Below are 18,100 nucleotides of genomic sequence, written 5' to 3' on the forward strand. Positions count from 1 at the left end.
CTCAACATCCAATTCATCATTCACCTCTTCTAGCAAACAGCAGACACCAAAGAGAGGCCCACTCGCTATTTTTACTTGCGATGGACAGCTCAGAGGCAAGCCTCATTCACTGAGTGTCTGTCATAGCTTGCTATTAATATTCAGTCTTTGAACATCTTCTCAATCTTAAACCATTTCCTAGACAGTTTTTCTTATTGCCCCTAGAACGACGCCCTCCCACGTGGCCCATGTAGACCCTCCTTCAGGGCGGACAACGCTCAATCATGCTACATTTTGCAGGCTTGGATCCAGTATAAATAGTTATCACTCATATCTCTTTTTTAGAGTCTTTTTATTTTATCTTACAAATATTTCGTTTCTCTTTATTAATTTAGCGTTTAAGATTCATTATCGTCTGTATTTGTTGTTTGACAGAAATAACACGGACGATGTTAATAGGAATGTGTGCAAATACCCAGAAAGGCTAGAATATAATGTTACCCTTCGGCATACATTAAAAATTTACTTTCTATGGTCTTTTAGATGACTAAACCGTGTATAACAAATAACTGTGAATTATATTGTCGTGCAACCCATGGTTATTAACTGCTAATCCAAGACCCTTTAAGGTTACTTATTGAGAGCACCATTCCAGTAAATCACAGAACTCAAAAGTAATACAAATGATTCAAGATGTTTATTTTGTGTAATTCTTGGAAAGAAAAGTGTTGAATAACACGGCACTTAAACGCTGTCTGCAAATTGTCTACGTACTTTGTAGATCCGTTGCAAACAAAAACCAGACGAGAAAACAAAAGCCTTTGTCAACTGTGTAGGACAGCCTCGCAGCTAAAAATGGGGACCATGAGTAAAAATAAAGTAAATAAAAAAGTTAAATTAATGTTACAGAATAGCAAAATTTAATTCATCCCACGAGAAAAATAGAAACTCTAAAAACACTACTTAAAAACTTAATCAGGTGAAATTTACATCGGAAGATTAACCTTCATAACTTTTTTAAAACAGTAATAAATTTGAAATCTGCATCAATGACCGTAGCTATGACAGTATTATAGCTGTATTGTTGTATGAAAATTTGATCCATTTAATGCTGCCGATCCCACATATAGAACACTCAAAACACAATCCTGTTTTAAAAATGACCCATTTTGCAACGAATCTATGCAAATAAAAGTATATGTTCTTTTCCTTGCCACTTGCATAAAAACTTTACGACAAATATACATCATGAGATACGATGTTAACGCCAAAAAGTCGCCAATTACAAGTTTATATTATTCCGATGTATATTTTTTTACAGTTTTTACAAAAAAAGCATAAAAGGATCAAACCAGACTTGTAATTCTGCCTCTCTTTCTATTAATGTGTTTACTTAAGACCAAAGGGTCATTGCAACTTTCACAAATTTCTCGCAGACAAGTCGAAAATAGTGTGTGGGCGCACGACGACGTTTCCATTGTACAATTCCAGAGACCGCATCTTACAATAACACACACAAATCTTCTCTTACTTCCACGATAGTTTTTGGGTTCTCCGTTATCCCAAGTATAGTGATACACGACACAGGCCGATGTCATAGAGAAAGTCAAAAACCCATCTTCCAATCTGTGACATGTCGTAGTGATTCACCGAATCCACGCGAAGTAGCTCAAAAACATCAACAAAGCCTGATGTCAGATCCATGTTTATTGGCTTTAATACTTATAAATACAAGTATATTTGTTTGTAGAAATGTCAACGTCACCTTGCTTGCTAGAGGGAAACATTCCAAATGTGCTTTTTTCCTAAGCCAAATTCACGATGTACTACACATGCTAAGTGTGTCTTTATTCTGATCACATTCGTTTTCTCTATATGTAATGTTATTTATCTTTACAGAAACTTTCATACATAAATTCGATATCTACAAAAAATTGTTTTACTTAATCTATTCTTCAATAATCGTTAGATGGCATCTAGATGTTTCAACAAGTTGTGTGGTGAAGGTAACCTACATTGTCTGCTATACGCTAGTAAGTTCACGACAAACGTGTTCTCGGCGGCCGACGTGATTTTCAGCAAGGTGAGCCGGCTCTCAGAAGATTGCAAAACCACCTACAAACACGTGAAACAATATTAAATAACAAATACATTCCAACACCTGTAAAAAATACTATCGCGAAAGTGTGAAGAGAGAAATGCTAGCCATGGGTGGTACGTCATCATGAACAACTTCTCACTGTATCTTGAGCTCACCTGCAAACTCAGGGGACTTTGTGAAAATTAGTATCATAACTGTTAATATTCTCTCGTGATCGTTTTCTCACAAATACATTACACTAACTCTGATTTCTTCTTTCCCTTTCTTTCTTCTTTTTTTCGCAGGATTTGACTTACACCTCTATATATGCTTATAGAAACATCAGACAACTCTTTTTTCTCTCTTTCTCTATTTTCTGATAATCTTTCTCGTACTTAGACATCATTAGGATATTTATGCATCCAAAAATTTTTTTTAAACATACAGTATCTCCTCTGTCACACATAAATAACACACACATACACTGTTACCTCTATCGCTGTCTTTTTTTTTCATTTTTATCCATGGCCAAGATATCATTTTGACAAAAAACGCTAGCAAACTTATATAGCCAAACGTAAAATGTAAAACAAATTTATGCTGAAGAAGTCAACTTTACTCCAGGTTCAATCAGAGGAGTTCGTTGGTCCATCTTTTTTGTTGTGTTGTTTTCTTTGATTTTTGTTATAGACGAGAGGGCAATTCAATACTTATTTGGTTAGAAATGTAATTTAACTTTAATGGACAAGTGAGAAAACAGGTGTCAGGTTGCACACTGACCAGAGATCACCTTTTGTGTCACACCTCGAACCCACAAAAAGCAAACAATGACAGAAAAGAATGTGCAGGATGAGAGAAGCAGTAATATGACCACAAGAAACTCACAGAAAAGCACAGGTGCATGCCAAGGGTTGATTTGGGGGTTAACGGGAGGAAACACTCAGCAGTATTTAGAGGACGAATACAAAGGATAGTACTTACATGAGACAAATTGTGCAGGCAGTCATTTTTCCTATTTATATATTTTGTTAATCTTGATATTTGTACATGTTTTTAGCTTTTGGATTGGGAAATACCACAGATTGGACTGGTAAGGACGTTCATAACTACACCTGCATAATCTGAATACCTGAGATTGGATTAGAGGGATTGTGACTCAAGATCAGCTCTTACCTGAGCCTCCACCCAAGGAAAAGGGTTGCTGGTTGTAGAAGTAGCAAGACCTTCCATACTGAACCCATGATTCTGGGCAACACCAGGCCTGTAAGGAAGGTAAAGTATATCTACATGCTATCAAATGTTACTATTATCTATAAAGTAAAAATATTTCTTTTTAAATCCAATTATCAGAGAATTACAAAATACCCTTCAGTTATTCACAAGGAAGTCGACAGCGATTCTTTAATAAAAAATCACAGTGAACTACAAAACATATAAAAAGAGACACATTAGAACTCTTCCTGTAGCGACTACAATACTCACAGCACGAGCCACAGAGAGACAGAAGAAGCAGCAGCAGCGATGATGTAGACATGTTGCTTGTGTGTTGCCTGTGGTTGCGTGTGGTCATTTATAGTCTCCACAAATAAAGGATGGCATTCGAGATGGAGTTGCTACCTTCATTCGTCGGATGATTTCTAGCCGACTGCTAGAGAGCTGTCAACTGTGAACCAGAGGATGAAAAGGGAAACCAAAGCGACTGCTGTGCGACCTTCGTTTACCACCCAGCCTGCAAGGACTTTGGGTATTTGAACGGCCCCTATAGGGAAGTGAGACTTTTGGGATGGGAAGCGTGTAAATTCGATCCTAAACTGACGCGTCCATCGCGCTTTTTTGTCTTCAGCCGCTCTCGATTTTTGGTAAGCCACGTGATCGTGTCGCATCCCTCCACCCGCTGTTTCCTCCCGCCCTCTGTTCCCCTTCCCCGCGTGGTACCTTAAGGGTACGGGGTCAATCAGAGGTCACATCCCGCCGGTTTAGCTTTGACCTGCGCGGTCGGTACACATTTTTGAACTGTACGTTCCATCTTCAAGTGAAACGCCGATTTCTGAAGTAAGTCTTAATAAAGTTAAGTGAAAGATTGCCATTAAAACAACTGTACTTTATAAACAGTGGATAGTCATCGAATAATTTATGATTCATATATAAAGTATTGTAGTGCTTTTTGTGAAATGTTTCACGTGTTGTACCCGGCAGGTATCATACATCCACTAGCAAGTCGCTTTTACATGACGCTGTCTTCTATATGTGCTGTAAATAATTTAAATGGTTTAACCATATATAAATATCCTTCTTGTTGTAAATAATCAAATTGCTTAATCGTATCTCTTGCCTACTAATTGCACGTATTTACTAATTACAGAAACGAAATGTTGAGCGCGAATACGATTGGCAGAAGCAAGATGACAGTGCATGATGGGTTCAAATTAACTAGTCAAGAGGTAAAGCACACTGCACACACACACACACACACAATCTCTCGTATTATTGATGATTAACTTCGAAGTTGAAATCTATGACATGAACTCATTGAGTTATGCTTGAAATTCGTCGTCTGCTTTCTCAATAACAGTGGTGCGGCGATTACCAAACGTCTTGGTGCATTCTGGGGAAAAGCAACAAGACAATCACATTGCTTTCTGAACAACTAATATTTTGGAAAATTAATGCAAAGCAAAAGAAAGAATTTTATTTTTGTACTTATACACTTTGAAATTAAAACAAAATGTATGAAATCCAAAGCTATGCAATGAACTTTGTCAAAGTCTGTCATTTTTCTAACAATCACTATACAAGCACAGGTTTTGTGTTTTTAATGGTCTACATGCACATCCTTATTATATCCATCTAAACATTTTTTGTTAATTAAAAAAATTTTCAATAGACTTACATCCATAGTTTTGTTTTGTCATTACTTTAAAGACTAAAAGTAATAGTTCACAAACTGAATCAGGTCACCCTGCTTCTTCAAAATATGGGGAAAGAGGAGCTGATGAAGAAAGGAATTAGAACAAAAGTGGTATGTCATTTAAGTATAGTGTGTTAGTACTAGACACCTTTTTTAAATGTTACCTTTAGCTTTAGCTAATATATCAGTTAATATGTATGTTATGCTTTACAGTCTTGATAAACCATTTAACAAACAGGCAGGCATAGCATCGGCTTACAGGTTAATTCTCCTGAGAAGAATGTGTGGTCAGTGTAATATTTGTATTAACAATAATACACATTTTATGAAGTACAAAATAATGTAGTATTTTATATGCATAGATTTTATTTATAAAATAATTCTGTCACTTGCTTTTCATGGTGTCTGTGTGTGTCTATTAACTATGACCACTAAAATTGTTTTACTTTCATAAAGAACAGCTTTGATTAAACTCTTAATTAACTTGGTGATTTGAGTCACTTAATGCCATTATTTTCTCTGAAGTCCAACTAGGGTTTATTTAAGAGACTGGGTCTGTTTTGTAGCTATATTCATCATGCAACCATTGATCCCTCATCAGTGGAGTAGGGTTCAGCATTATATCTTAAACTTACCCAATCCATTGAATTAATTTATTTTGCATTTGTATTGTAGTATTTTACATGGTGGAAACAACAAAAGATTTTTTTAACAGGTTCAGCACCTCTCGTGCATGGAGAATTTTAAAACGGCTGCTTTCTTCAGAGTTGGCTCAATGGAACCAAAGGGGAAAAAGTTTCCAGTCGCTTCAGCTGAGAAGTATATTAATTGTGTGTAGTTTTTGTTTGGTTTTTGATTTCTTTGAGGTGTACGTCAATATGAACTTAAAAGGACAAGTTTTCCGAACAATTTAAAAAAATAGTGAATCTAAGTATTATTTTCTCTACATTTACAAATTTATTATTGTGTACAATAGCATTTAAGTCTACCTTACAATTTCTATTTTGTGCAGGCAGCTGCAGTCCAAGAGACATGGATTGAGGAATGATTCGAAGGTGATGCCATCTAATGGTGAGTGGAATTACAAAATGAGTTTGTCAAGTTAAAATTATTAATGTGAGCATTGTTTTATTCTTTGTGGATTTATTCAGTAGGCCTATTTACTTTACTTTTTGTACTAAAGATTAATTGGTTACTTTCAGATATTATCCAAAAATTCTTATACACACAAATGGCCATCAAGACATTACCGTTTAAAATTCTTTTTATTCGACTCTTGTTCAAGTTCTTGTAATGTCACTAGTAATTAGTAGATTTATGAAAGCTTTAAGCTTTCATCTATGTGAGAGGTTAGTTCTACTTACATAGCAAAAATCAAAATATGTAAATACATTGTAACTTTTTTCTTTTCTTCTACAGGGATTCCACCTCTCATGGATCGATTTTAGGTGTCATATTTTTCTATCTCTTATGTAAATTGTTTGACTTTATGTTATAAATAATTATTCCAAAAATAACTTTCATGGGGTAAAAAATTATTGACTGCAATTTTTATGTAAATAATTGGATGAATGCTTATGTTCAAAAACAATTTTAATGCTTTAAATAATGTAAAGTGTTAAAATAGTTTTTTGGTGTAAATAATAAAATTGTTTAATATCTCTTGCGTTCTATTTATGCGTTGTGAGGAAACGAGATTTTGAAAAGCTGTTGAATGTTTTCTTCATGGTGTGCAAGCCGGTGTACCAGTGTAAGTAAAAGTGAGATAGGGTGAGGGATGCAGCAAGGTGGGAGTGGGGAATTTGATGGGAAAACACGACTTTTCATGGGCGATCGGTGGGTATGCAATGGTTCTTTTGTGTGAAGGTGAGTGGGTCTTTCGTGGGAAAACATGGGAACCCGTGGGAATTCCCTAAAAGGTCCACTTAGGGTCCCTCTTCCAAAACCCGCGAGGGACCCAACTTTCTTCCCGAAGAGGTCCCATGAGGGACCCAAGAGTTCTTGCAGGCTGGGCAGTGACTTCTATAGTCCACACAAGCGCAGCATTTCATGTCTGCTAAAGAACAAAGGATAAAAGTAGGTCATGGATAATGTTGACACTAAATATTCAATCGAACAATCAAGTGGCAGCCTGGGGTACGAAATGGATTTTTTTTGGAAACAGAAGATGTCATGATAACAGACTATTGTAGTGGATGAGTGGTTCCACACAACAGGTGTCAGCAAGCCCCCACGTGTCACGTGGTCGCGTGTCGGCGATTGTTCCGCTGTCTGTGTTGTGCTTCCCGTACTGTGGTGGCCCGTCGCAGGGTGTGTGCGTACGGATGGGGAGAATCAAGGGAGGGTTTACCTGGGTCCCTGTGTAACCCTATCCGTCGTCGTCGCGCGTCAGCTGCTCGCAGGCTCTTCACAGGTATCCCTTTTTCCGGGATGGGACAGCAAACCCCTCCTCTCTGACTTTTTCCCCCCTTTTCTTTTTCTTTTTCTTGCCTTTCGCGCGCGTGGGTCCTTGGCGCGTTTTTTCTGTCTTTTCTGGAGAGTCTTCATCCAGCAACGGACGGCGCCGGACGTGGGGGACGGTGAGGGACCGTGGCCCTAGCGGCCGGCGCTGGTCTCTCATCACAAGCCGATTTTTGTGAGCAGAGCTTATTTCTTTGAGTTCCACACTATTCTAGTCTATAGGGCCCGGGTTGGCATTGGAAGTGTGAGTGAGAGGGTTTTACATGTTCAAGTTATGGTCACGTTTTTTAAGTGTAAGACTTGGTGTCTCACAATGTTAGGTTAGAATTTGTGGTGGCCGGGTCGCGCGTCGCTTGTGGCACGCACCCGTTTTTCCATGTATGAATTTGTCAATTAAGGGCTACTAGTCTCACGGTAAAATATATGTATCTGTATGAGAACATTTTTTGGCGAGTGGTTTTATGACTAGTCTGATGATCATACATGTATGTAGCTGTATGAGGACATTTTTTATTCAACAAGCGGTTTCGTGACCAGGCCGGTCAAAGATGTGTATTTGTACAAGGATGCTATTAAAAACTGAGTAATGTTTGGAATGCCGCATGTTGATTGGATAAATTGTTTCTCTCTACAGGCTTTTTTTATTCCCTACGTTTTTCTACATATTCTTCATGTTGGTTTTGCTCTTCGTCCATGTCGTCGTTTCTGCATATTGCCTTTTGTGTGACTGTCCGCCATTGTGTCGACCCTGCGCCTTCATCACCTCGTCAGCGCGTGAGCGGGACCCTGCTGCGCCAGCGTGCGGCCTAGCCATCGAGGGAGCACCTAGGGTGGAGGCCGGCGAGCAGGGACTCACGTGACCAAGGTCTACCCGGACGGGAGAACAGAGAAGGGGGGTGGGGGGACAGCTGGTCCAGAGGGAGAGAGGGGGGGGGGTCACCGCTGCAACGGCACGCGGGCCAGAGAGGATGGGCTGCCGCCAGCGAACACCTTGTGCGGACATTGGACTTGCCACCCAGCAGTGCGTGCGGGTGGTTTGTCTTCCCTTGTTTTTTTTGCTTTTTTTTCTCTCTCTCCTTCTTTTTCGCCTACTGTAACATGCCTGTGCACAGGGCAACTCTTTTATTGTGAATTATTTTGATGTTTCCTATTAGTGCTATTTTATGCTAGTTAATAAACCTGTCTGTTTTGTAAACTTTGTCTTTGTCATTGTTGTGTGGTCTGCGCTCAGCCCGGGGTTCGAATGGTTTGTACGCAAGCCGTCTCCGGCCGAGCGAGGGGTTGGCGCGTTTGTACCGGCTGTGCGAGCGGTCACGGGTGTGCATCCTCCGCCGTCTGGGGGTGGTACGCGACACACGTCTTGTCTCTAACTTTCTTTTTTGTTTGCTAAGTGAATATGTGCGTTATTTTGCTAGTTATTTACATCCAAAAAACGAAAAAGCGAAGAGAAAATAAGCGAAAAAATGGGACTTCGAGAGATTTAGAGAATGAAAGTATATTAAGATGGATGGAGCTGACATTAGCCATGTGCTAAAGGTTACAATTAAACAATTAAGGAAAACTTATTCCAAATGAAACTGTTTGTAAGCAAAATGTTCTCACATCACGAATGTGATAAATACCAAAAAAGAGGGAAAGTTAGGGACAGGACATGAGAGATGAGAGCCTGCTGACACCTGTTGTGTGGCACCACTCCTCTGGTCACAGTTGACAGCTCATGTAAGCAGTCGGCTAGAAATCATCCGAGCAAATGAGGGTAGCAACTCAATCACGAAGGCCATCCTTTATTTGTGTAGACCAGGGATGCCCAACTTACGGCCCGCGGGCCATATCCGGCCCGCGACGCGGTGCCATCCGGCGCGCGAAACTTCTGCCCACAGTGCAGGAAATCACCATGCTACTAATAAAAAAAAAACCGAAAAAAAAAACGAAAAAAGGGAAGAAGAAGTATTTCCCAATCAGAAATAAAGCATGTACAAATATCAAGATTTACTAAATATAAAAGCGGAATAATATTGTATAACATTTATTTACATATTGTTTCAAATGATGTAGGATGTTTATAAGCTTCTAGACAGTGACCTTGTTAAAATCCAATCGGACTCCGAGAAAACCTTTGTCATGAATTTGCTATCCATCCATTCATTATCTATCATCACCCCCCATTATCATCAGCAACATCCACCACAACAACCACCACAACCACCACAACCACCACCATCACCACCATTATCATCATCATCATCATCATCATAATCATGATTAATTATGAAACATCATGATCATTAATTGTCTACACAAATAAAGCATGGAAACTTGTAGCGAGATCAACTAAAACTTCATGTGCTGTTGATCCTGTACCAACTAAATTTATTATTCAACTTCTGGACATTCTATTTCCTGTCATCTTGGACATTATCAATGCCAGTTTGAGAGCAGGATGTGTTCCACGGTGTTTTAAACAGGCTGTTGTGAAGCCCTTGTTGAAAAAAGCAAACCTGGATCCCTCCGACTGTAAAAACTATCGTCCAGTGTCAAATTTATCATATATTTCCAAGCTACTGGAGAGTGTGGTTGCAGAGCAGCTTATGACCCATTTTATTAATTATGGCTGCCTAGATAAATTTCAGTCAGCGTATCGTCCTTGCTTCAGCACAGAAACTGCTCTTCTTCGTGTGACCAATGACATTCTTTGTAGTGTCAACTCTGGCAACTTAGTGCTGTTAGTATTACTGGACCTGAGTAGTGCGTTTGACACCATCAACCACCGCCTGCTGCTCCAGAGATTGTCGTCAGAGGCTGGTATCCAGGGCGCTGCACTGCAGTGGATTGCCTCCAATCTTGCCGAGAGATCTCAGAGAGTGATTGTCGGCTCTGCAAGCTCTGAGGCAGTTCCTCTGGTGTGTGGCGTACCACAGGGCTCCGTTTTGGGTCCATTATTATTTTCTGTATATACTTCACAGCTTGGAAGGGTCATTGAACGCTTTTAGATGGGACGTCAGTTCTTTGCGGACGATACACAAATTCTAAACAGTTCCCCCCCCCCCCGACCCGGCAGTGGCTAGGGTTGCGCTTCAACGACTTGAATCTTGTTGTGTTGCGGTGAAGGCGTGGATGACCAGGAATCGTCTTAAACTCAACGACGACAAGACAGAAGCGTTATTGTGTGGCCCCAGGGCCAGAAGGGAGCAGATTGGCATTAGTGCCGTGCAGGTCGGTGATGCCTCCATAGCCTTTGCTGACTGTGTACGGGACCTAGGGCTGTTTATTGATGCAGAGCTCTCCATGTGCAACCATGTCAGTTCTGTTGTGGCTAAGTCCTACTACTTTTTGAGGACTTTAGGTAGACTACGGCCCATGCTGACTCAAGCTGCTGCCAACTCACTTGCTGTGGCTACCATCACATCACGATTGGACTATTGTAACAGTGCATTGTGGGGTATACCTGCTACTCAGTTGGATCGGCTCAAAAGAGTTCAAAACAGCTGCCAGGATTGTCACCCGTGCAAAGTCGTCCACTGAGCACATCACCCCGATCCTACAGAGCCTTCACTGGCTCCCAATGAACAAGCGTATTGACAACAAAGTACTTTCCATTGCTGAGTCCTGCATGTCTAAAACTGCTCCTGACTATTTGCAGGAGATAGTTCCTCCGTACCAGCCGTCACGTACCCTGCGCTCAGGCTCCCAGTCACGCTTCTGTCTCCCTGCAGTGGAAGACACCAACAAGAAGCGCACTGGAGCCAGGGCCTTCAAACACGCGGCACCTAAGCTGTGGAATGCTCTGCCATCGTCAATCTCCACCATCACCTCACCAACCACGTTCCGCAAGAAACTGAAAACCCATCTGTTTCTTTCAAACCAGTCTTAAACTACCAAGAAACACTTCTGTCTATATTTTTTACTTTCCTGGTGTTTTATATATTTGTTCACTTAATTTTTTCTTCTTTTTGCAGGAGGCTTGCAAGATCACTCTGTAAATAATCACTCTTTCAAGTATGTATACAATATTTTTTTAAGAATTTGCTCAAGTATGACTAGTTCAGTTGCTCTTTGTAATAAAACACATTTCGAAATGTTTTCATTAAAAGTTAACAGATTTTTAGCCTCAAATGACTGTTAATGCGCTTTTAGATCATTTATGCTTAAGCACACTTGAGAATTACAATAACTGGACATAATGTTTCATCATTTTGGTTGTCATAAACTATGTTTATTCATTTCTACATAACAACTAAAATCCAACAAGTGAAGAATTTGACACTTTGGGTTAGTATGTACAAAAAGTTTTTTTTTATATTTTTCTATTTCGATTTGGTAAACCAAATTTCATGTAAGACTACTATACATGTAAATTCTTTCTTGATTTCTTATTTTTTCATGGTATGATAATGCTCTAAATTTTTTGTATCTTGTTAAATTGTTCACACAGTAAACGTGATTTAAGTTTACAACACAGATTGCATAATACTGAACAACATATATCACAGTAAACTAAAAATAATAATAAAACATGACATACTTTTGTAAAAAGCAAAACTTTAAAGCCGATGGTTTTTTTTTTATAATAGCAAGATGAAGATAATAAAGTAAGTAACGGTGTAATGGTTCTCAGCCAACCCTCCCGTCATGTAAAGTGGTTCATCTTTTTGACATAAGAAAAGTCAAAGAAATTCAAGTCGTATCACAAGCTTCATTGAGAAAAAATAATTAACTAAAGTCTAGGTGGTTGTAGGTGGCCTCATAGTCCTCTTGTTCAGTTCGAGCCTCTTGGGACCACAAGACAGTGTAATCGTCTTCTAAAGGTACGGACGTGTTGGTCGCCTGCTGACACATGCGTGAATAAGACTAGTATTATCATACGATGGTCTTTCTTCTGCGGCATCAACGGTTAGGAAAATATTTTTGATAATTTAATTTAATCACAACATAATAAAATAATAGTAATTGGTGCATACAAAACAATAAGAACTTCGTACAGTAAATGTAAGTATTAGATATAATTAATATCTTTGGGAATTGTAAATGCTTGCAGAGTAATAAATATGTGTATACTATAATAATAAAAATAAAATAAAATAAATATAAATAATAATAAAATAATATAAAAATAATATCTCACTCCTGTATCACAAACTTTGGTTCCAACCGCAGCAGCCAGTGTAACTATGGGATATACACAAAAACCTGAATTCGTCTCCACTTCTGTGAAGTTCATACAACTAGTTGCTGAAATTGAGAAATTTGATACAGTATACAAAAATGAAATCAGAATAGGGTTTTACTTCAGTCTGTTTTAGGTGCACACAATAAAATGCTTTTTTAAATTCTTGCTCTGTATACATAAATTGCACATTAAACAATTTTAGTAAATACTGAAAAATCAAGACACGGTTTTCAGTTTCTGAGGCAAGAATAGAGACACAAACACTGAGACGACAAGTTAGTCGATTAATGACCAAGTTAAAAACTTTTTTTTACTTTTTAAACATTGTATATTAAATCGTAACAGGAACCGCTGGTCTTAAACCAACCTTTATTTTAATTGCTTTCTCAAAGCAGTACCCAGTAAAATTGCTCTGTTTCCTACAGCTTATAAGACCAAAAATATACATAACATCTTACTCGGTTACACTTCTTGTAGAATAACTTAACGTATGGTGACATATTAATTTTTTACCTTTTTTTAAATTTTCTGTTAGTATTCTGTTTTATCTCTTAGATGGTGTTGGTATGAACTTTATTTTAAATGAAGTACAGTTATTCTTTACCTGATATGTCCTGGAATAGTTCATTGCCTGTGCTTGATGGGTGAGGTTGTGCTGTGTTTTTTGCTTTGTTCTCTCTTTCATTCACTTGTCGATGAGTATTCCTAGCCTGATGATCAGCGCTTCTTTCTGCCGAACATGACTTTTTCTCAATTACCTCACGTGATGTGACATGGTTATCGTTATTGGCATGACCAGAAGTTGTTATGGTGGAAATGGTGAACTGATCACCTGATGGCACAGAAAAGCGAACAGCTGGACTCTCGGCTTTGTTGACTATTGAACAAAAATAATAAATTTTGTAATTAAATATACGAAAGCTGGGAAGAAAAAAACAATACATATTTTGTAAGTTACTTCAGGTCATACAAAAAAAGCAAGAACATATAAAACGTTTGATAAGATATTAATGTAATAACTTGCATAAAATCATTTACTTACATCATTAGGCAAAGCTGTACTGGCATCATATTCTGGTTTTATGAAGAGCAGGTCTGAATTTTATAGGCTATGACTTTGAGCTGTTAAAATTAACTCAAAGTACAATAATGATTTGAGTATGGAAGAAGTGGGAGTTTGATCTGCTGTCAAGTGGTTCACGTACTTGAAAATTAGCTTTACCTCCCCTTGTTTATTAGCAGCTTTAAAACGTAAGTAGAACTAGTCATTAGAAAAAGTTCGTGATGAGTATTCAGTAAATAAGAGTTAGGTATATGTAGAGTAGGAGAGAATTGACTTGAATGTGCAAATAAGATAAATAAGTATTGTAGATGTAAAGAAATTAGTATATAATATAAACGACTGACGTAGATTAGTAATCAGAAAATATTTCTCTGTGTGTGTATGTGTGTGTGCTTTCAAAGGAGTTATTATTAAAAGCACCATATCTCTCTTAAAACTATCGTTTGACATGTAAAGTGCTTACTATTTCGTCGTTTAATGTGGTAAACAACGATAAGGGAAACAATGACAGCTATGATAACAGCTGCTGCTGCTGCTCCTGCTGCAACAACACCTCGATTTATTCCTCCTTCACCATTGTTTTCTGTAAAAGTGGAAACAACGGTAGTATGCGGACAAACGTAAGGACTCACAATTCTTAAGATATTATCAAAGAATAATTAGAAAGCGCATTGAGTCTAGAAAAATGTGTTATTGGAAGAAATAAATTTGTATCTTACTGAATATTTAAACATTGTTTTACTCTTCAGTTTAAATTATTACCAATCACTTCTAAGCGAAAGGTGAAAGTAAGACTTAACTACTAGAAAAAAATGTTTCTAACAAACTGAGGACTGCATACCTGCGATATTTAGAACAACAAATCCAGATAGAGACTCGTTTTTAAAGATCCGGTTGTTCGCCGTGCAAGCTACTGTCATGTCGTCTTGAACACGAGCTCTTGGGAGCATGCACGTGCTGGTGTTGACAGTGTAAGTCTCATTATCACACGAGATGTTCCAGTGAAATTCGGCTGAAGGGTACACATCTATTGCCATGCATGTTAATACAGTCTGTGGCTCTTCGAATGATGTCTCTGTGCTGCTCTGGATGGAAATTCCCGATGGACCATCTACAGAAAAGCAAGCTCAGTTAATAAGTTTTAGTGGATTGGTTTGTCATTATCATTTAAAAGTAACAAAACTGCTGCAGGAATAATCCCGCTTGAGCTTGAGATAGAAGATGATAAAAGAAGAAAAGTAATTGTCTTTGTTCAGCTCATCCTCAGCTACATGTTCCCGCTAGTTAGATGACAGTCATCTTGGCTTAACTTCAGCAAGCTTGGGTAATGACACTAGACTTGTGTAACACCAAGGGGTAGCACCCCACCCTCGACTAGCCATTTAGCATCTCAATGCAAACGCGTAATATTGTAATACTACTCAAGAAAATGCAACTTATTTTAAAAAAAATTGCTAAAAAATTTAAATTACATTTAAGAACTTTTGTGTTGTCGCGTAATTGTTACTAGAAGTTCTAGTAATTACATATACATTCGAATAGAATAGCACGTAAGGTTGATTGTAAACAAATCTTGAAATAGTTTACTTACATGCTACATCCAGGTTGAAAACACTGGTTTCATTTATTAAACCATTTGGGCCCCAAATCATTCGACACGTGAAATGTTCTTCGTTCATTTCTCGTCTTACACTTTTGAGCAGAAGTGTTGCATTATCCATTCCGTCCCACTCAATGTGTGCTGGTGGACTTCCAGTTGTGTGAGAATAACATTTACAGCTTACATCTGATCCCTCAAAAACATTACTTGGACAGCTGTGGTTGAGTCTTACAGGATACGGCTTAGCTGAAGTAATTAATACAAAATAAAAGAAAAATTACAAACAGCAGTCAAAACAGGTAAAATAAAATTTATCAATTATAAATAAAAAGACATTTGTATTAACTGTTGCAAATACATATTAATAAAAAAAATTGTCTTACCAATGTACAAAGTTTTCTCGAAATAGGCACTGGTGTTTAGCGATACCTTCATAGTGTATGTGTAGTGACCATCGTCAACAGGCATTGTTTTTGTGAATAAACAAACTCCATTAATGTTACTCTTTGAGTTCCTTTCGGTGTAGTTCTTGGATGTGATTTGTAAACTCCCAAATTCCTGAAAATTATTATTGCGATTATTTTATTTCGAACTGCTGAAATCTCTAGCTAAAATATCAAGCAAGAAACATTTCTTGCGCAAGAGTATCTATGCTCTCTGGTATTACTTTATATCCCTGTGTCAAATCAAATCAAATCAAATTTTAATGTCTGTCGTGGAAACCCACGACAGAAAATTTTCTTTAGCTCACGAACACATATAATATGACGATCCATACTCATACAGACATTTATATAGATAAAGGGAAAAAAATTGTAGCGTAGAATGATGTACACATGACATCCATACGACAGGAAGCCAGTAATGCACATAAGTTGCAATAACACTTATGTCCATTCACGCACGAGCCGAAGGAAGCAGAATTCACGTAAAAATCCAAAACAAGTCAAAACGTACAGGACAAAAGTGAGCCGGAGTCAAGCCACAGAGTAGCGCCCCATGTCCTAAATAAGTAGTTATTGTGACGTAGCTAACTAACAGCTATAAATAGAATTACGGTTTAGATTTAAATTAAGTATGTATAGTGGTGCATGTAGAGTTATAGTATATAAACAAACGCTGTTATATCGGTCGAACCACACACATACACATGGTGAAATACAAAATTTAATGTCTTAAAGGGATTTAGAGACTCTAAGCATTTACACAACTTAGAATTTTGATAATAAATGTACTTACTTCCTTCTTATCATTCTGTGTCCATCCACACTTGTACATATTATCTGAAGAGAACATCCGCTTTAATGTGCATCTTCCAGTCACCATCCAGTTTGAAATAGATACACTGCAGCTGCCAGCCTTGTATAGTGGAGGGACTAGATAGAAAGTGTGTTGCAGGACATATATGAGATATCTGTTTTGTATAATGGTGTCTAATAAACACTGAGACAAGAAAATGCTAATGTTTACTTTCCAAAATGAAAGCAAATTTAACAGGCCAGTTTGTGAGCATTGCTCGACCCTTTATTTATTCACATTATGCTAAACATATGTATGACAGTAATCAAATAGTATCCTAGGTGTGTTATAATCACAATGCATAAGCCAGTATAAACAAACAAATATAAAAACATTTTTATGGCGTAATACACAATGGTGAGTGAGACACTATACATGGTACTGACCTACTATCTTCTATGTGTTCAGTATTCAACTTACCAATTATTCTTATGTCGCATGATGGATAAGGCGATGAATAGCTGCAAACTAGTTTACGAGCCGAGTTCCTCGTGATGTTCTTTATCGTCAGCCTGGATGTATACATTTTGTTTTTTTTAAGCTTCACTTGATCTAGTAGAAACTGATTGTTGGATGGTGTGCATGACCCCATACTACAAGAACCAGAATAAAGCTGCTGTCCCTCGTCGTTATAAACAGTCCAATTCGGTCCGTTTGTTGTGTATTCACTGCATGTGAAAACTGGATTTGAGTCTTCGACAGCGTCTGCACTACCATGCTCACAGCCGCGTATGGACAATGCTATAACATATTACACACATATATATATAATTAAGGTTAATAACCTTTTTTTTAAAAATATGATAAATTTGATTAATAAAAAAAAATTCTCCTTATATTAGATATTACTGACAAAATTAGAAAATGATTCAAAACAGTAGAAATCATGAAGCAACAATAGAGAATTTTGTTAAAAATTTAAAATATCGACTTCATTCTCAAACATCCAATTGGAAAACCGTCCATGTGATTTTATCGTTACATATAACAAAAATCCAGTACCTAAACAAAGCCCTGAAGCCAGCAGTGAACTACCACATAGTATCCAAAGTTGCCAAACAGCCATCGTTTCCTAGGTTTATCAGAAGCAAAGCAAAAAATGCAGCGGACATACACGGGTAACACTTTTTGTTTCCAAAATCGAGATCAAATTTACTTATTAGACACAATCAAACATCATGTTGTCTACAGCTTCTCGTGCAAACAGCAAACAACACACTGCGGGGCTCAAAAGTATTTATTTCCTTGTTTCATTTAATACAGTCGTGGAGAGTCGAGTGTGTACTTCACCGGAAGCAGTGAATCAGCTTAAAATATTCATTCTACAGTGTAGTTCGTGTTGTCACTGCCGAAATATTCCGTGTTTAATATAATGTATCCTCTTTCAGAGAGAAGAAATTGCTTAAAATTTTTCCAGCTAACATATGATTCAGCATGAAACTCAACTGAAATTATATTGTTGTGTCCTGCAAAATGTAATAGCGGGTAAGTTATTGGTCTGAGCATCCTCACAACCGAGATTACAATTATTCACAGTGTTAATT

At 37.8% G+C, this 18,100-nt stretch overlaps 1 protein-coding gene across 2 annotated transcripts; it reads right to left on the reverse strand.

Annotated features, from left to right (window-relative positions):
• Window positions 1-11,313: 11,313 nt before the first annotated feature.
• Window positions 11,314-18,050, reverse strand: LOC112567847. 2 transcript variants are annotated; one of them, XM_025244695.1, is made up of 10 exons: window positions 17,559-18,050; window positions 16,977-17,297; window positions 16,497-16,633; window positions 15,641-15,815; window positions 15,249-15,503; window positions 14,499-14,768; window positions 14,121-14,240; window positions 13,199-13,471; window positions 12,550-12,656; window positions 11,314-12,251 (listed from the first exon to the last, which is right to left on the reverse strand). In XM_025244695.1, the coding sequence occupies exons 1-10, from the start codon at window positions 17,620-17,622 to the stop codon at window positions 12,138-12,140; spliced, it is 1,836 nt and encodes a 611-aa protein (XP_025100480.1). In that variant the 5' UTR covers window positions 17,623-18,050; the 3' UTR covers window positions 11,314-12,137. The 2 variants fall into 2 exon arrangements, with proteins under 2 accessions (XP_025100480.1, XP_025100479.1); XM_025244694.1 differs by having other exon boundaries at window positions 11,314-12,254.
• Between the last annotated feature and the right edge of the window lie 50 nt (window positions 18,051-18,100).

This window comes from Pomacea canaliculata, linkage group LG7 (genome assembly GCF_003073045.1).
Source record: "Pomacea canaliculata isolate SZHN2017 linkage group LG7, ASM307304v1, whole genome shotgun sequence".
NCBI classification, from domain to species: Eukaryota; Metazoa; Mollusca; class Gastropoda; order Architaenioglossa; family Ampullariidae; genus Pomacea; species Pomacea canaliculata.

Coding starts and splice junctions, on each gene's coding strand:
- LOC112567847 (XM_025244694.1), bottom strand. CDS start 17,622: ATGGCTGTTTGGCAACTTTGGATACTATGTGGTAGTTCACTGCTGGCT. Junction 14,241..14,498: donor TGTTGTTCTAAATATCGCAG/GTATGCAGTCCT, acceptor CCACTTTTACAG/AAAACAATGGTGAAGGAGGA. Junction 12,255..12,549: donor CCAAAGTTTGTGATACAGGA/GTGAGATATTAT, acceptor CGCATGTGTCAG/CAGGCGACCAACACGTCCGT.